The sequence below is a fragment of the Thunnus maccoyii genome, chromosome 12 (assembly GCF_910596095.1).
Source record: "Thunnus maccoyii chromosome 12, fThuMac1.1, whole genome shotgun sequence".
Taxonomy (NCBI): Eukaryota; Metazoa; Chordata; class Actinopteri; order Scombriformes; family Scombridae; genus Thunnus; species Thunnus maccoyii.
The window spans coordinates 26,573,709-26,593,983 of record NC_056544.1 but is presented as its reverse complement, the minus strand read 5'-3'; the positions used below and the strand labels follow the sequence as shown (position 1 = coordinate 26,593,983).

The following is a 20,275-nucleotide window of genomic DNA, read 5'->3' as shown; positions in this document are numbered from 1 at the left end:
TGTTCAGATTTGGATATGTAATGCTAGTAAACTAGTGGCAAATGTAGCCTTGATCAACTAGCCTTACACGGAGATGTGAAACGGCCAACAGAGGTCTGGTAACTTCACCTCTATCTGACTCCACACCCCCAGATTTTCAAGTCCTTCAGCCCTAACTATTTATCAGACTTCACACAGCTCATTCTGGAGCCACACAAGCCTTTATACAACTTATTTCACACAGTTCTCCCCAACACCTGTAAACAGATTTTGAAATTGATGGGATTTAAAGGACCAGTGTGTAAGATGTAAGGGGATCTATTGGCAGAAATTGAATATAACATTCAGAACTTTGTTTTCATTAGTGTATAATCACCTGAAACTAAGAATCATTGTGTTTTTGTTACTTTAGAATGAGTCCTTTATATCCACATAGGGAGCAGGTCCTCTTCCACAGAGCCCACCATGTTGCACTGTCATGTTTCAACAGTAGCCCACTTACAAACCAAACACTGGCACTGGTTGCAATCTGCAACCTCACCACTAGATGCCACTAAATTCTACATACTGGTCCTTTAAATGCAATGATGAAATGTCATGATGAGAAAGAGTGAAAATATTAATGTCATCCTTGATATTTTGTTCATCCCTGGCCTACACCAGAATATCTTCCTTGAGAACTTCCAATTTTGCATTGACATAACTAAACATGAAACACACAAGGTTACTATTTTTAATATTAAGATCACAGCAGAACATGTGGCAGCTGCAATTATTCAGGTTTATTTTTTTTCTAAACTGTCAGCCATTGCTGTTGTCAAAGTCTGCTGCTGACATTTCCTTCTCTCACATACTGCCCCCTTTGTTTATGCGCTTAATTATATCTTGTGGACGCATAGTATCGTGAAGACAACCCCAAGACATGAGGGGAGGCATGCAACAAACATCTAGTCCACCCGGTCCTATATCAGCACTCTAATGTGGCCCTCTATTTAGTGATCAATTGATGTCTGGCATGTTGAAGTGAGGTATGAATACTATATCTTTATTCACGCTTTGAAAGGTCAATAGTGTGTGAAGTAGTCTTCATGTGAACCATCACTACTGGAGTGGTTATAAGGTGCACAAGGAACATTCACTGAAACTGCTACTCAGAGAACAAATGTGACTTGAACAAACATTTAGTTGTAAACACTAATTATATGTTTAAGTCAAAACAACTAAGTGTTTTACTGTGTAGTGTTAGCATTTTTGGGGTTTGGGTTGTTTGTTTGTTTTTTTACAGAAATGGAGCTTTCTGTTGCAGTAGTGTGTGTTGACCAGCAGAGGTCCTCCTTGACTGCCACAGTGAAGCAACATCTATGTTGTCAAGGTACTTTAAGCTTCATTACACTGCTTGTAGGCGGTTAGTCTATGTGGAAATTTCCACTCCAGCCACACTGGACCAAAGGCCATGAAGATGTTTGAAAGTCAACAAAATGAAATATTAAAGAGACTCCAACGCTGCAATTTTTCAGCTCTGGTTTGTTTTTAGCATAAGCAGAAGGGAAAGAGGGTTAAATCAATGAATTTAAAGTATGGGTAATGAAATAGTGCAGCTTCGAGCAGCAGTTCTTTTGATACTGACTAATCCATGAAATGCAGCAAAATCTTTTCATACATTTCCTATTTGTTGCCATAAACTGACTGTGAAGTCAAATGATTCCAGTCACAGAACTTTACACTGATATTATTATTATTATGTTGTTGTATATTAAAAACAATCAGTCAAACCATTTTGAATGTCAGTTGAAACAAGGAATTTATGTAATACTTAAAGAGAACGAGAATGCTGAAAAGATAAGATGGATGCTGCAGTGTTGGGGAGCGTCAAGGTTTTCTCTTCATAAACAGCAGTTTCAAGGTTTCGCTTAGAGGCATTTTTCTCCCCTTCAACCTATTCACCACTCCGTGTGTGTGTTTGTGTGTGTATAACTGTGAAAAAGATAGAGAAGCAGAATGAGTAAGTTCTATGTGTCTATGCAGTGTGTGTCTGTAAGAGATAAAGAAGGCGAAGTGTCTGTTTGTATTGTCATTTCGAAAGAAAGCTTTCCATGCACGGTGTACAGCATGTCTGTATGTGTATTTCTGAGACAGTATGACATCAATTTTTATTTTTGTTTATGTGCATGTATGAGACCGAAACACATGATTATAAGGCAAACCTACCAATCCCTCTTTAATCAAGCAATGCACAGGATTATTTCTGGTTTTTATCACCATCAATTCCTTCGAGGTCAGTGCCATAGCCCAGGGGTTGCCATGGAAACCACTCATTTTCATGAGCGTTCTCATTTAAAAAGTAATTTCTGGGTTTTTTTTTCAGCCCCTGAAACCTTAGCTGGCTTAAAAACTCTTCAAACTCTGATAGCAAGGTTTGATAGAACTGGCAGGAAAACCTACTGATATGAACTGATGCTCTGGGACATTAATAACCCCATTAAAATGCCTAGTTAAATGAATGCTCGTCTGCCCTGTTAGCATTAATTTATCTATCCCATTCAGTAAGATGCAAGGCAAACAAAGATGTTTATTATTTAAAAAAAGGGGAGCTAATCTTTGCTGACACAGTATTAGAATAAAACTCAAAGCTTGTGTCTCTTTTTTCTTCAATATTATATAATCTGTCACCTTTAGGGACTAGAGGAAACATTAACAACACTCCTGATAAACAAGTTATGGACCTCAACCTCATCCACTGTATGTAGATGGAGAGGGTGCAGGGAGATATTTTGTTCTAAAAGCAGGGTATGGAAGTATGGAAGTAGGGACAGGTTCTGCACTTAATCTCGTGTTATTTCTAAATAACTGTATTCAAGTGCAAATTAGCAATTGAATACAGGGTCTAAAGGAGGAATCACTTGTTTGACTTAATTACAGTGGCCATAAATTACAGAAAAAAAGCAAAGTGTATTGGTCATCAGAGGACATTACATTGTTTCATTATAGATACTTCACTGAATATCACTTCAATATGTTTCTAGCGGGTTTAACCTTTGATTTCTAGTGTTCAGAACAGAAGCGTTGCACTGCTGCAACACATGGCTGCACAGCAGAGGTGGGAACACCTAAAGGTATGTAGTAGTAAGCAAACAGACCGCCCACTGTCTACTTGCTCCAGCTCAACGCCTACTGCTACTACTATTATTATTAGTCATATTTCTAGTATTACTATTGTTGTTATTGATGTTGCTGTGCTTCTCTGTGTCTCTCTCTCCCCTTCCCTGTTTCTCTCTCAACCCAGTCGGTCAAGGCGGACGGACGCCCACCTAGAGCCCGGTTCTGCTCGAGGTTTCTTCCTGTTAAAGGGGAGTTTTTCCGTGTCGCTGTCGCCAAGTGCTCATGGGGGGAAATGTTGGGTCTCTGTAAAGAGTGCAGTCTAGACCTGCTTTATGTGAAAAGTGTCCTGAGATAACTTTTGTTGTGATTTTGGTTTTATATAAATATAATTGACTTAACTTGACTTAACGATGTTGTATACTTTGGCCTTGATGTCAGTTGTAAGTACAATGTGCATTGTGGTTGTGGCCTGACTATGATAATATTCACTGTTTAGTTTCATAAGAGCTTTGGCATAAGAAGCAGAGCACAAGAGAGATGGAATGAACTGAGTGACAACAAAAGGGAAATTTAAGGTCAAATATTCACAAACTGTATATACAGTATGTCCCTCGACTGTTGCAATAATCTTGACTGATTGATTATAAGTCCTAATGTTGTTTCTGTTAGTTGCAGGGAAATGTCCACCATGTTGGACAATAAAGTTTTGTTTCTAGTTGGGTTTTTTATCGCCCTAAAGTAGTAAGTATGAGCTCAATATGGGGGAACATCCTATCCTTTCTAATTAAGACAGATGATTTATCAAAAAGAAGAGTGAAAAATATATAAATCAAAATTGAACCTTCTAGCACACTTTGTCATCTTTCGTCAGTGATTTCATTTAAAAACATTGAAGTGAATATTTCACTTCCTCTTGCTACCAAACGGAGGCAGCCATGAGCACCTTTAACTGCAACTATATAAAAACTGTCTTGGACTTTTAAGCGAAGGAAGTTGCATGAGCAATAAGAAAAGTCAATCTACCTTTTTTTTTTTACATTTGAATATTTTATTAGATAAACAAAAATAGTTTTGTTTTTTTTTTACAATTCAAACAAGGAAGTACACTGAAAAGAGAACACCTGGTAAAAGATGGAGCCACTTAAAACGGCAAAAAACTACATGCAGAGAAACTCAACTCAAGGTGATATCAAAGAAACCCTGAATTTTATTATCACCTGCCATGATGTAGAATTGAATAGATCGGGCTTTCCTCTGTGAATATAAACCATGACGGGTTATTTGGCCGGTACACATCAACACTGCCGCATGACTCACACTGTCATGGAGCTAAACAGTAGTTAAATACCTAACTGTTACTTAAAGAGCTTTGGCAGCTGAAGCAAATGATCTGTTACATCGAGGAGTGCACTTTCTGTCACTTTCTACAGACTGAACCATAAAAATATAAATCAGTGGAACAAATTCAACAACTGCATAAGCAGAAACAGAGAAAGCAAGCGGTTTTCAGTATCACCGGAAACATTAACACAAGATGATATATTATAATTAAAATAAAATGTCTTTACATTAAAAAAAAGAGAGAAAAGAAATTGGCATCACCCTTTAAACAGAGCATTTTTATATCTAGCCATAATCAAATACAGTTTTATTCCACAATGGATATCCATCATTTAAAAAAAACAAAACTGACGCTTGCATTAACAGTAAAGCACAACTGATATTCTTTGAGCTATGAGTCATCTTAAGATGTTGTTTTTTATAAAATTGTGGTTTTCATGAGAAAGGAAAATGTTTTTAGCATTTCGGACGACTTATTAATGGGTAACATTTGCTGACGTCTTTGTAGAATATATACGATTGAGGAGTGAAACTCTTCAAGTAAAGGTCTGATAATGTTTACATGGATACTTTGGTACTTAATGTGCTTTGACTTAAGAGCGGTTTTGCTCTGTCGTTTCAAATATTAGAATCTTCTGAGTTCATTAATGAAAAAATATTCTTATATTCAATAACTTTTGCTAAACAGCTTCTGATTCAGCGTCTCTACCTTTGCCTGAAACATATTCTGAAGTCTTGCACATAAAAAGCCAAACTTAAGAAGGTTTTTAAACTTGAAATCATGATTGTTCACTCGTGTTTCTTAAAAACCCTTTTTTTGACCAAACCAATAAACTTCTATACAAACTAAAAAAACAAGTTGATGAAATCCAGGAAATCACTTCATTGACAAAATGCAACTCTTGAAAGAATTTCTCCTTAATTGTGTTTTCGCATGAAGGAATGCATGAAACGACCAAAAAAAAAAAAAAAAAACAGAAGCAGAAATGACACAAATGACATTATCAGGTAAACACGGTTGAGTTAGCTTGTTGCAGCTGGTGGTGGATCTGCGTAGCTTTGTGTGCACCCGCGTCTGACCTCAGAGAGACTTGCTGGTAGTGAGACCTGGCTGACGCACCAATGGTTTTTTTTTTCGTAATCTCTGTACTTAAGCGGTACATCTTCAGGAAGCACCTGTATTTCCTCTTCCTGTTCCTCTTCTTCAGCTGGCTCTCATTGGCTGGCTTTGCCCGTGCACAACAGCAACAGCAAGCATAGTGTGTACGACACTTTTGAGTCTTCACATGCAAAGAGCACAAGATAAGAACAAGAGCGAAACTGGCAAGCTCAAGCGATTCGAATTCCCTGGGACACTTCTGAATTCGGCATAAACCAGGCCTGAGTGAGCAGAGAAACAAAGACAGTCAAAGCAGTTTTTGTTCCAGAGTCTTTTCTTTTTTTGTTTTGCTGTAGCAGTTTGTAAACGGCTCTGTCTTCAGCCCGTGACCACAAATAGCCGCCACTACTCGGCTTTGTGGCAATAAATGTCCTTCAGTGCTTTCAGCTCTTCAATCAGGGTCTTGTTTTGGTTTTCCAACACGGCCACGCGGTTTTCCAGACATTTGACGTACTCTTTCTTTTTCCTGCGGCATTCACGAGCTGCCTCCCTGGAGAGGAAAAGAGGAGGAAAATGTGTTTGAGTCTCTAGATGAAAATGTAATTTAGACTCCAGACAAAATGCAAGCTGTGCACAATCCGAGAGAGCTAACAGATGTTTGTTTTTTTAAGGCCAACAAGTTCAGGTTTTATTTGTGAACTGCTTCCACATTTATCTCCATTGTCTCCCACACTACCATTTATTGACCTGATGAGACATTTGTCACGTCTTGTAAAGCAGTACGCCGCAGCTTGAACATGTGTTTCCAACTTTACTAAACCCCAGACGAGACTTTTCATATCTGTCATTTATTAAAAATGTAAAAGATATATAGTATTAACCCTATAAAATAACACCGTTTAAGGTGATTAGCAGTCTAAATACTATTACGTGTGATGACATCTCAGTGACTGCATTTTTTTTTTATTATGCAATGGACATAAGCTTATTTTCAACACAGAAATAGTAACATATTTTAGCAATCCTACTACGATAATCCCTTTAAAAATGTAGATTATGCGCTTTACATCTTGTTTAGGTACTTATAGGGGTCAGTAGTGGCAAATATCTCCCAGTCCTACCGCTCCTACCTGTTTTTCATCAGCCGCACTTCTCTCTTGCGGGTGATCTCTTCGGCGTGCTGCGATGACGGGCTCTGCATGGAGCCCGGTGACGCGGCCATCACGATGCTCTGAGCCAGGCCCGAGTTGGGTGACCTCAGCTGGTAGGCGGGTATGTCTCCAGTGGCAGCTATAGGGACAAGAGATAACTATTAAGGCTCCGGGTGCGGTAACTGTCTAAACATTTTTCATTACATTTGTTGCCCTGATTTTTCCTTTAAAAAGGGGTCTTCTCCTGTCCCCCCCCCCCCCTTTTTCAGGGAGTCGGCTACAGTCGCCCTTCTGGATACGCTGTATCTACCAAATTATTCTGATTTCTCAAGTTTTGTAACTTTCAAACACAATCACATGATGTTTATTGACATGTTCCTCTAAAAAATACAGGAAAGACACATGTATTTCATCAGAGGATGTCAGAAAGCAACTACAGCCAAAAGTGCTTATCCGCTCTGCTTCCTGCCTCGAGAGGTGAATTTCCTCTGACCATGACAATCCTCGTTCAACAGGTATTTGTTCTTAAATGACCCGACCTGTTGTTGAAAATAAGCTTTTTTAAAATGCTCTTTTTGTCACATTTGTGTCCCTCTCGGGGAATATTATTGTGCAAGAACACAACACAAAGGCAAAGACAAAAATATCTTGATTATTTCACACCTCACACAGCTTTTTACTGGACAACACACAAGAAAAGTTAATTTAAGGATAGATTCAGGTTTGTTTTTTTTCAAGTGTATCTTAATATAGTGGCATAAAAACAGCCTTTTAAGATATAACTTATGCTGTAGTTCCTCTAATGACCACTAGATTCTAGCAAGAAAACCCCAACACACACACACACACACACACACACACACACACACACACACACACTTCTCTATTGAAATGAAAGTGGATTTGCAGTTAAAGTCTCAAATACAGCACAGTAGACATCAGTAGTATTTATTTTTGAACTTGTGTGTACACGTGAGTTATTTGTGCTCTTGAATTAATAAAAAAATGTGCAAACAAACAGGTGATTACTGCTTTTGAATGACTTAATTTTGTACACATGAATTAGTAATCTGTGCTCTCAGAATAGTGTCAAGTAGCTGTAACCATAGGAACTGCAGTTAGCGGTTTTTGTAGCAACCCAGAGTGTTACTGACAGGTTAGCAGCTGTGTTTTGATCATGCAGTGCAAAAACAAACAATTAAAGTTGTAAAAGGTGGCAAATCTAATTAAAAATTAGCCTTTTGTTTTCATTTTAGATGGCTGTAAATGGACATAGTGTAGGTTTAGCCTGTTAACACATCCCTTAAACATGATGCACATGTATTATCAGTTCAAGAGAACTAATTAAGAAATACTCTGTGTGCACAAATGAGTTTATTCCCCCTCCAGACTTGCTGTAGGTAACTTCACACATGTTTGTGAGGTGAAGTTGATGAAAAACCACTTTGTGCTGCTGATAACTGGCACTTTATTCTATTTTTTCAGCAAACTGATTCTGGAAAAAAACAGCAACAGGCAGCTTTCTGGATGTGGTTAATGTGCTGTTTGAGTTGAGTCATATAATTGATGAGTCAACCGTTAACTGCTCTGCCTGCTGTCTCGCACCATTTCAGTTTTCACTTTGTTCCTGAGAAGTTTATATCTCCCTCCCCCCCTTCCCCCCCCTTCCCCCCCCCCCCACACCCCTCCCTCCTTCTTCTCTCCAATCCACACAGTCATTCAACAAGAGACACAGCAGGTGTATATGCACACTCACTCACACACACACACACACACACACACACACACACACACACACGCACCGACACGCATGCACGCACACACACACACAGAGCTCCCTTTCTCTCACTGTGATAACAGAGTGACTCGGGCTGTGCTGACGTCAGTGTGTGCGTCTCACTCGCCCGTTTTGCATTCTCTCTTCCCTGCCTAGCTTCTGTTCCAGGAAACTGGAGTGACGTCAAACCGACGACTATCTTAACCCCCCGCTGCCACCCGCCCCTTCACTTCTTACCCCCCCCCCCCCCCCCCCACCCCCCCTCACCCCCCCCCCCCCCCCTCCTTGCCTATCTGCCTGGCAACCACTGGAGTGGCTCAGTGAACGTAGGACTTTGTATATATGCCTGTCTGTCTGTGTGTGTGTCTGTGTGTGTGTGTGTAACAGCGGGATACAGACTGACAGGAACAGAGTTGAGCAAACACGCCGAATGCTTGTTGACTAGTTAGATCTCTTCCTCCTCTTTTTTTTTTTTTTTTTTCACAGTGCTTTTCCTGTGTTGAAATGGGAAGGACAGCTGTCACCTCTGTGGCATGTTTCCTCCTTACGTTTTACAATGCATAAAGTGTTTTCAACTTCATAAATGTGTTTCTGACTGGAGATTTTCTCTCACAGTTGGGATAAATAAAAAGACTTGCTCTAACAAATATCATCTGCAAATACCACAAAAAAACATAATCTTTTCAACCATCTTATCTGCAGGTGTAACATTAGAAAAAAACTTCAGTCTCAGTGGAAAACATAGCTGACAGCATACTATAAATGCCTCCATACATATCTCACTAAACACCAGCAGCAATGAAAAAGAAAAGACTTTTTTTTTTTTGCAAATGACATATAAAAATATGTATGAGAGAAACTCTACCTGACTCAGTCTCATCCCCAGTCACAGCCATCTCTTGTTTCCAATAATCCAGCACCACGGTAGAAAAACACCTCTGCTTTTTAAAAAACGCTCCTCTGCTCTTATTCCTTGTTGCTTTTACTAGAACCTCTCTCTCTCTCCTTTTCCTCTCGGCTCTCTCTGCATCAGAGGGGTCACTCGTCAACTTTGCAGCCCGATTACAATTACAGGCATTGACATCACAATGACATCACTCCTGCCCGCTGAAGTCAGTAAAACACCCTGGATTAGAGTCCCTCCCCCCCCCCCTCCACTCCACTCCCCACCCCCCCTGCACGGATCAGACGCTGAAGTGGAGAAACACAATGTGAGCCGGGCAGGCAGGCAGGCAGAGTGAGAGGGAGGGAGGGAGGCAGGCAGAGAGGGAGGGAGGGAGGGAAGGAGGGGGAGCTGAAGGGGGGTTGGTAGTGGAGGGGGTGTATTTTTAGCCTTAGTGACGCAACTAGAGAGACGCTCAACAAACAAGAGGATATTGTGTCCCAAGTGGCTGCCGTGCAAACTGTTGAGCACCCTGATTGGAGTTACTCTGTGTGTTTTTGTTTCTTAAAAAAAAAAAGGGAGGAGGGAGGGATAGAGAAGAACAAAGATAATTGAGGTTTTACATGATCTGTTTTAAAGTTATCACAACATATAAATGGCTGTCCGATACTCATAATGAACAGTGATTTAAGCATGCAAGACTGTACTGTATTTTCTGTTTTAACTCATTTGATTCATGGGACTTTACTGGGAAAATCCTCTGCCACACAGAAAGTGATGCATTTTACATTTCCAGTAACAACAACAGCTGTGTCTTTAGAATAAGAGGGGAATTAACGGGATAGTTGCAAAAAAAAAAGGATGTGCAGCAAATAACTAAATGAAAACTGACACTGAAGCTTCAACCGCATGTTGTTAATGAGTCACAGTCAAATCTAATAAAAGGTACAATTATATAATGAAGGTAAAATGAATTATTGCTCCTTTGATGTCGTTATTATGAGATTCAGAAAAGGTCACATTTTAATTTCTGGCACATTTCAACAAAAGCTGGTTTCTGAGGTTTTGACAGTAATTATCATCTTTCAGAGGTGAATAATTGTTAAGATGTGAGTAATGATAAATGTATGTGCTTCTCAGGAGGACTTGGTTCAGATGTTAGCTTTATTATCCTTATCTGGTTGTAAATACTTGGCAAACACGCAAGGCAAAAAATGAAACACTACATTTATGACTTATCAAACATATTGTTAATATGGCTTTGTTCAATTTATTGGCCACAAAACAAAAAAACTCAAAGACTTTCCGAGGGAAATTCCAGGTATTAGATCAAGTTTATTTTATTTTTACTTTAGTTTCACTATTTGCCTGACTGAAGCATATTTAACATTGCTGCCGGTGGTTTTCCGCTGCATTCCATGTCCGCAATTTTTAATGCATTATTCCTGCATTCCAAGTAGCCAGTGGATTCCATTCATTTTGTTACCACGCGAAAATACTGAAAATTTCCAGGTTATGTAATCTATCATAATGAATGTTCTTGTTGAATTATTTTCGACAAGTTACTTCCTGGTTGCTTCCTTTGGCTGTGATACGGTGTGTTAATGAACTAGTGGAAAAGTCCAATAAACACCACCTCCAATAATAAGTTGTTTTGACGGAAACTCAAACACAGAGGAAAGGATGATGTGGGTTTGCCCCCCCCCCTCTTCTCCCTTACCGACTTAATTAGCTTAATCATCTGTAGAGCATAGTACGGTGTTCATAAAGTAAACATATGCTGAGAACATACTGCCTCTTTAAATTGCTGACTGTAATATTTTACTGCCTTGTCTTCCTGGTCTCTCAGGTACTTCCACTCTGCTCAGACGTTTCCTAGTTCCCACCCGACCTGCCAGTTAAAGGATGGGTGTATACGACATGAGAAAGTGTGAGAGCAGACGAGGCTATTGGCAGCTGATAACCAAACATATGAGAAAGAAAACAAAGAGTTTTCACGGAGACACGGCAGAGCGTGGAATGTGTTGCTGTTCGATATGTGAAGGATTCAATGACTATTCCCTCTGGGCATAGCTGCTGCATGAGCTGTATTAAAAGCTTCTGGGAGGAGGAGGAGGAGGAGGGTCAAAAAAAAAAAAAAGCCCACAGCTGCCCTCAGGACAAACAGACCTTCACACCGAGGCCTGTCCTGGTGAAAAACACCTTGTAAACAGATTTAGTAGAGGAGCTGGAGATGACTGGACTCCAAGCTGCTCCTGCTGATCGCTGCAGATGTGGCCTGTGATGTCTGCACTGGGAGAAAAAAACTGAAAGCCCTCATGTCTTGCCTGCTGTGTAAGGCATCTTACTGTGAGCAGCACCTCCAGCCTCATTATCTATACCCTACATCTGAAAAACACAAATTTGTCAACCTTTCAAAAGAAGAACATCTGTTCTCGTCATAACAAGGTAAAAAAAAAAAAAGAAGCTGTTATCTCTGTTCCATGGAAGAACATAACGGTCACAACACTTGGCAATAGAAAGGACTGAGAGACAGAGAGGGGTGAGTTAGAAAAATATCCAGCATAGAGAATCCAGGACAGAGAGTAAGATGTGAAGGTGCTTCAACAGGAAGTGGAGGCTCTCGATCTCTCTGCTGATAAAGCAGTGGATGACAGAGAAGGTCATTACTGAGCTGGTTTGTATGATTTGAGAAAAGAAGCTCTGATGTGGAGCAGCAGCAGATCAGATACCAGCAGAAGGAGCTTGCTGATCTGAGGCGGAAAGACACCGAACTAGAGCAGCTCTCACGCACACAGCGGATGACACCTATTTTCTACAGAGGAAGTGTTCACTCTCCTGTCTCAATAATTCCACAGACTCACCTACCGCCAATGTTTGTCCTCTGCGGTACTTTGCAGACGTGACGGCGGTTTAATGAGCGACGGCCAAAGGTCTCTGGGACAGTGACTGACGTAGATGTTTTATTGATACCTCCACAGACCAGGACGTGAATTCTTACAGTATTTACAGTACATACACACATCTGTCATTATCTAAAGGGAACAGAAAGGCAACACTGATGGAAAAAACACAACTTTACCCATGCGACCTGGAAATCTTTATATCTCTATAAAGTAAACAAGGAAACTTTCAAACTCAGACGACTGACATTGACAGCGTTGACACCTGCGCTTTCAGAATGATTAGGTGCTGGTGCAAAACTATCGCAATAGCGGGTCATAAGTTCAACGTTGCACTTTTACAGAATGAATCGATTCTAATATTTTAAGTGATGTGTCATGTTTAATATGTTCACATTTCAAATTTTGAATATACTTTTTCATATTGCATTGCACTGAATATGCTGACAAATGTTTCCACCTGAGAGTGAAACTGCATAATTGTAAAATGATTTGAATTTCAAATGTTCTTCAGTACTGCTGATATGGACACAATGTGGCTCTTAACACTCAAGAGTTATGGGTGTATCAATCATATACATTTTCCTTTTCATAATCCCACATGTTTTCTAGGCCTTCATCACATAACTTCAACTGGGGATTAACATGTTAAATATGATTTACACAGATTGTCATCGCAGCCTTATTTATGCTATATCACTGTAGACAGATGTCAAAAATATGTGACGTACCTGGGAAAATTATTTATTAGGGATGTACAGAGAGCCCAGTATTTGTATTTGTATCTGTATTTGTTGAGGCAGCAACATTATTTGTATTTGTATTCAAATAAAATTTAAAAAATCTTGTTTTTGTTTTTAGTACACTTCTAATTTTAGGATATTAAAGTGTTCTTCTATTAACTGTTGTGAGAGGGAGGGGTTCCCACACCCCACTTAAACCCCACTTTCCCAGACCGTGGACATCTGTGCCGACCACTCAGCTAAACCTCAGCACCCCCAGACAGAGAGATCTGCAGCTATTTATACACACATGACACAGAGACAGACAGCGATGTAACCTTGCTACGTTACAAGTCCCAACCTGCATTGCTCTTATTTGGCATGGGGTTTTTTTTCTCTCTTGAAAACACATATTTATAAAAATATTTGTACAAAATAAATATTCGTAAAAACCCACTTTTGTGCTTTCGGCTCCACTCCCATTATTTATGTATTAAAGCGCTGTATATAAATGGTAAATGGTAAATGGACTGTACTTGAATAGTGCCTTTCTAGTCTTCCAACCACTCAAAGCGCTTTTACACTACGAATCACATTCACCCATTCACACACATTCATACAGGGGCTACCATGCAAGGTCCCAACCTGCCCATCAGAGGAAATCTAATCATTCACACACATTCTCACACTGAGCAATTCAGGGTTAAGTAGCTCGACATGCGAATTAGAGGAGCCGGGAATCGAACCAATTAGTGGACGACCCGCTCTACCTCCTGAGCCACAGCTCATATAGTATACTATACACATATAGTATACTGTTTTAATCGCAATTTCTATAGCTAAAAATACCTCAAAATGTCCATAATTTCACTAGGAAGTTGCACTCTACCTTGGATGAGCACCTGTCCTCCCTGGATGTAGAACTGCTGAGGCGAGTCTCCGGGTTGAGCCGCACACTGTAGGATGGTGGCTCCAGGCTGCGGGGTGGCGGAGTTGGCTACAGTCAGGGTCTGTCCCCCCTGAAGGGCTTCAGCTCCAGGGCTGGTCAGCTGGATGGCTCTCCCCTGGGTGATCGCAACTGTGTGGGGGTCAAAGTACAGTTAGAACTAGGCTGCAGTCTAAATGAAACTGGGGGTATTTAGGGTTTTGGAAACAGAAGTTATATTATTTTTCCTCATTATGGGATGACTGGCAGGGGAAGCTCTTTAAAAGGATTGGCTGGACGTGAAACTCTCCTAATAATCAGTACAAACAATGAGGCGGAGTGTTGGGAAACATCAGGTTCACTGATAAAAAGTCAAAGGTACAGGACTGTGTACATAAAAATGTGAGGGGGAGAGGTCAACCGCTACTCAGAAGATCCATTACCGGTCATAAAATTATGTGCCTGTGCGGCTCATTTTCAACAAATGCAGCAACCGTGGTGCAGTGTTTCATTCCTAACTGGAATTAGAGAGCATTGCTACAGCCCTATATCACTCGTCTGGCTGGCTTCCTCACCATATCAATAACCGCTAAGGCTCATGGGAACAGTCGTATTTAAAGCCAAACTAAAGTGACAAGAAAAGATGTGAATCTCAGAAACCAAACTGAAATGTTTATAACTGATGGCTATAACATAAACCTCTAGTATTGTTAAGAGCCTTCCTGTGTTACTATACTGAACACTGAAAACGTCTATGTATAGGCTACTCTGTTTCAGAAAATGAAATATTTACAGGAAGTGCAAGGAAACTGATTTTGCACAAATGTCGTCACACTCGAAAAGGCAGGATAAACTCCTCTGTCGGATGAGCTGAGTAAACATGGGTTCAGTCTCAGCTAACATGCTCGTTCACGAGTGTACTGACTATATTGTCCCGAGCTGGTCTGGTAGATGGAGGTCGGCTCTGACGCTGAGGCCTTGCCGGAGATCGACGCGTCCTCATCTACCTTCTCTTCATCGATTTTAGGAACCGCCGGCGAATCCGATGAAAGCTCATTGAGGATTTTTCTGCAGAAAAAAAAGAAAGAAATTGCACTCAGGCTCGACACTTGACCCAAAACACGCGGTTTATCTCACTCTTGTTTACTGTTGACGTCTTCTCACCGATAAGACGGACGCCTGGAGAGGATCTCTCGTCTCTTCTGTGTGTCTGTGACCGACTCGCCTTCCTCCAGCTCTTCTGCGGTCGCGATCTGTAGAAAACAGAAACGGTGTTCGAAAATGTGCGACAGAGCTGTTTTTTTTTTTTTTAAATTATTTGGCGACATCTTTGGTGTTAAATATTAATACTGAGGGGGTGTTGCTTTGCGTACACAGACGTTTGTGAGAGAGGCCGACCTCGATGCGATACGACGACATGTCAAAGATAACGATGATGTCAAGGGAAGAATTTGAAGAGCGTTTTATTTTAATCTTTCCACCCGTCACATGTCTCAACAGAGTCTTTAAAGAGTTCCTTTTACTATATAATTATTCGTGAATGTGTGAACTACGTTCTCATGCATAATTTTATTCCAGCATGAATAAACAGGTTTACAATTTGTCACCCACAACTGTATTGCTGTATTGTTGGAATAATAAACAAACACCAAATCATAAATTTGGACTTGCTAATGTGTCATCAATCAGCAAGCTTTTATGACTCACACTGGTGCATAATGGTCGTGTGTTAACAACACAAAGGATGGTTTGGCCCTTTTAGAGGACAATGTCTGTGCCAGATAAAGGACAAGTCTATTTATTGATGATTATGAGAGTAGACAATTTCACAGATTAATGTGAGGGAAAAGACTGCATATGTATATATTTCTGCTGCTGTGCATGCAGCTTTTACTCTTGAATGTTTACAGTGTTTCATGCATCTTGCTCCAGGTGCTCAAAACATCAGTGATGATAGTTTAGATAATCTTGCTCCATCAAAACTGTGCCACATAACAGATATTTATTTCTATAACAATGTAATTATTACTGTAAAAGCTCAGCCAATACCGCAGTGAAGTCAGAGTTGTTCTAGATGAAACGCACTGATAAGGAGTACAGAGTCATTTGGAATCAGTTAACAAAACCACTTTGAGGTGTGCTTCTGCTCCGTTTCACCGTGCAGCTTTTGATGCTCATAGAAAGGTACGTCTCATGAAACGATCAAGCGGTTTGCAAAGAAAATCTGCTGCAACATGTTAACTGATAAAAATTTGTGGGGAGAATGATTCCACTTCCCATCGCCAAACTCTTTAGTTGAAGTGACGAAGGTTCTGAAACATCATCAAATATCCGGTGAAACGTCGCGTTATGGTTTTTTTGGCCGCTGTCGCACGTCTAAGCCTCGTGGATGATTGTTGTCTGACGTGTCTACGGTTTGCGAAACTGTCGTCCTGCCCGGGCACAACAACCACCACCACAACAACAACAACAACAACAACATCAACTGAATGTGAAGGTTAGACTGATGAGCTTAAACCTCAGCTTCTGCCGCTCACATCAATCCTATTAACAGATGCACTGCATTAGACCACAAGAGTAATTCCTACACATGGCAGCGAAATCCTCATTCACTAACACGCCACCTCTGACATCATAACCCATATTTTATCCTGCAACATGCATCATGTGCAGTTTTTAGTTATATTCACAACAGGTTTAAGGTTTTTAGTTTTAGACTCAAGGATTGGACTCGACTTGCTCTGAGAGACTTGAGAATTGACTGATTCTGATATTTCCATTTATGCAGCCTGTGGTGGAAATATGATGCCGTTATGAAATATCTTACACACCAACCTGTTCTCAGTTTTGGAAAAAAAAGAAGCCGAGCTTAATAAGAGTCAAGCTGGAGGCCGGCAGATGTTCTCACCTCGACGGTTTGAACTTGCGGTGACTGTATGACGGAGGTCTGAGGAGCTTGAATGACGCCTTGGACTTGCAAGGTCTGACCGTCAGACAGCTGGACAACCGTTACACCCGGAGACTCCGCTGCCACCGAAACCTGCCGACACACAAATAAAGACAAGTAGATTTTTGTCACAATTACTGGCAAGGATGGTGCCGTTTCAGAATGTGGTTTACTTCAGTTTTTGGTGAAAACAGGAATTGAAAATTGCAGTAAGACTTTCTCTAGGAAATGATTTTTTTTTTTTTGTTCTTGTGAATCTGAGCTGTGAAATGTTTTTTTTTCCTGGAGAGTGAAATCTAATGTCCTCTCTCTCTCTTTTTTTTTTTCAACAAGGCCTGAAAGTGTTGTTTCTCCTCAGCTACCCGCAGCGACGGCGAGGCGTCCTTGTGTTCAGAGACGACCTCCCGATCAACTCTGCTGACACAGATAAAGCACGCCCCGTGAACATTCTGTCCGAGCGCTGAAGTGACACTCACCGTCAGTTTAAATCACTCTGGATAAGATGCTCAGTAGCAAATGAAAGTTTAATGAGATGTGTGTGTGTGGGTGTGTGTGTGTGTGTGTGTGTACCTGCGTGGGAGCTACAGGAGATGAACTGACTTCATTGTTGTTCTCCTCTCCGTCTGTCATCGAGTCGTTCAAACTGCTGTCCAGCTGAGACGATACTGTAGTATCCATAGTCAGTCACCTAGACGGAACAGACAAGCAGATTAATAATACTACTACAGAGGCTGAAAGGCATGTCTTTGTTTTTCATTCTCCAAAACCATTATCTAGAGATCACATGCAAATTATCTAACTTTCATGTCATTTCAAACCTGTTTTTCACAGCGTTTATCGGAGCCAGAATCTGCTTTGTAATCAAATTTTTCCTAATCACAGATACATAATTAACCTGCATATACTCGCAATTAACTTTGATTTTCTTTATTTTTCTGACCTCCTAATGACCTTAAATTTCTTCACTCGTTGTGTTTTAATGAAAACTTCTTTTTTTTTGGATCACTTAGAAGCATAGCAGTGGCTGTTCAGTACAATTCAGTGCAAGTTAAGTTGCCAGAAAACAAAAAAAGCAGAAGACTGATCACAGTTTTAACTGCACTCTAAAAAATTGCACAGTAATTTTATAAAAGTTGTACTCTCAGGTTTAGCTGTCTACTTTTATTTTGAAAAGACTGAACCGATACAGGTGAAATAAAACTGTGTTTACAATGAACATACTTCACATTCAGTATCCTTTCATTGGTCCTGATTTATCTGCCAGTTTGCGTGTGAGTCACAAAGATCTGTCTGACAGTCTCTGTGGAGTGTGACTGTTTATCCAGCTAGTGACAAAATCGTATTACATAACATCAGTTTCTCTCTCTCAGTGTGTGTGTGTGTGTGTGTGTGTGTGTGTGTGTGTGGGTGCCACAGGCAGGGTGGAGCTGGGAGAGTGAATCCTAGGCATGTTTTCACACTTGAGGACAAAGACTGTTTCTACATTCTTGTTGGCAAAAGAGGGAACAAAGTAACAAGAGAGAAGAGTTGTTGAAGTCTGGTTAAAACCGGATAAAGGACGGCCGGATCGTAATATGTGGGCCTTAAGATACTGGCTCAATTCAGAGACGATGAAAGTTAATAACACTATTGAATTTGAAAACTGAGCATTACAAAGAGCTGATTAGAGTCAGCGTCACATCTCATGTACAGCCAAGGGCCTTGTTTAACAAGGATTTTGTTCCACCTCCGTCTGAATATAATGTTTATATTGAAAGAGTGAAACTTCTGACTTGAATGTGCTCTAATATGATATAAAGTCAATGCAATAAAATGCTGTGAGCCCCAGAAATAACCAGATTTCAGTTTTTAGAAGAATTGCACACAAAATACACTGACTTTCAACTGGTGAAAGTGACTCAAAGTACTGATTAGAGTTGCAACCATTAGTCAATTAACGAAGAAAATGATTCGTCAACTATTTTGATAATCGATTAATCGTTTTGAGGGTTTGTTTGTTTGGTTTTTTTCAAATGCTTTCATTCCAGATTCTTACATGTTAAAATATATTCTGGTTTCTTTAGTCTTCTATGATAATAAACTGAACCTCTCTGGGCTGTGGACTGTTGGTCGAGACAAAACGAGACATTTGTGGTTGTATCTCAGTGATTTAGGAAACCATGATTTACACTGTTCTCTCTGACGCTTTCTGACACCAAGTGATCAATTAAACCAGAAAATAATCAACAGATGAATCAATAATGAAAAATAATTGCTAGTTGCAGCCCTTGTGGACTTTGAATTGTGAAGTTGAAGAATTTACTCAAAAAAATTCCATGAAATCAAAAGTGACTTCCTGTTTCTTAGTAACACAAAGTGAAAATGAAGCACGCTAGAACTTCCTTAATCTGACTTATTTACACGTTTTTATTTGACGGTGTGTAGTTTCAATAACATGGTTTAGATATTAAGACGTTAGTGGTTCTCAAACTTTTTCATGTCAAGGACCCCCCCCCCAGACTCACACAAATTAGACCACAGACCCCCATCTGTTAAGATTTTGTCCCAGGGTCCCCCATCTGATAAGATATTTGCTTTTAGATATTTTATTCCAGAAAGTGTATGAAACCAATGACATGTACTCATAAATTCTGTCACTGTATTACTTATGGATGATATTATAATGAAAGGAAATGATTCCCTTTTTGCTGGGGACCCCCTGGAACCCCATCAAGGTAACCTAGGAGGGTCCCCTGACCCCACTTTGAGAAGTACTGCTTTAAAACAATGAAGGTATTAGACTTCTTTTTTTTCCAAGTATGACATATTTGCAATATTTTATGTTGAAGTAACATTCGCCCGACTTCCGACCTCGTCCTCACTCCGTTACACTTGACGCGGCTCTGTAAACTATAACAGAGGAACTCAGCTGAGCTGTCACACAACATCTTTTTTTTTTTTACTCCATGTTGTTCGGGCTAATTCATCAGCCTGGTCGTAGCCGTGTTTGCATATTTCCCTTCGTCTCTGCCCGACTGGCGCTGAGCAAAAAAATGTGACAGCTTTGCTATGACTTACCGAAGTTTTACGTAGTCTGACTCGTCACTAATTACAGGGTGGGTGGACGGCCTGTGCCTTCGCTCACGTAGTCTCCACGTCAGCGCTGATGATGCTGTGCCGAAAATGTCGACCGACGAGTCAGTTTAACGTCGAAGATTGTTTAGGTGGAGCGAGAGGACTTACTCCTGCCTACTTCCGCGTTCGCTTTGCACGGAGTGAACAACCAGCAGCTAAAATGTTATGTTGAGTATTTTAAAAGGGCAATTAAAGAAGATGTCACTGTTCTGTAGTGCAAATTATTACTGTAAATAGAAATGTACTAATATTTGTGGCTTTGTGGCGTATTTTTTGATCTAATAGACCATTCTGTGTTGGACCAATTACATTTTTACATTATATACATTGAGTGG

At 40.3% G+C, this 20,275-nt stretch overlaps 1 protein-coding gene across 2 annotated transcripts; it reads right to left on the bottom strand.

Moving 5' to 3' along the window:
- Positions 1 to 4,267: 4,267 nt before the first annotated feature.
- Positions 4,268 to 20,030, bottom strand: LOC121909162 (cAMP-responsive element modulator-like). Of its 2 annotated transcripts, XM_042429593.1 has the most exons (8): positions 19,884 to 20,030; positions 17,397 to 17,514; positions 16,788 to 16,919; positions 15,044 to 15,132; positions 14,805 to 14,947; positions 13,844 to 14,032; positions 6,649 to 6,808; positions 4,268 to 6,068 (listed from the first exon to the last, which is right to left on the bottom strand). In XM_042429593.1, the coding sequence occupies exons 2-8, from the start codon at positions 17,502 to 17,504 to the stop codon at positions 5,924 to 5,926; spliced, it is 966 nt and encodes a 321-aa protein (XP_042285527.1). In that variant the 5' UTR covers positions 17,505 to 17,514; positions 19,884 to 20,030; the 3' UTR covers positions 4,268 to 5,923. The 2 variants fall into 2 exon arrangements, with proteins under 2 accessions (XP_042285527.1, XP_042285528.1); XM_042429594.1 differs by lacking the exons at positions 13,844 to 14,032; positions 14,805 to 14,947; positions 15,044 to 15,132; ... (1 more) ...; positions 17,397 to 17,514; positions 19,884 to 20,030 and adding an exon at positions 9,312 to 9,577.
- Between the last annotated feature and the right edge of the window lie 245 nt (positions 20,031 to 20,275).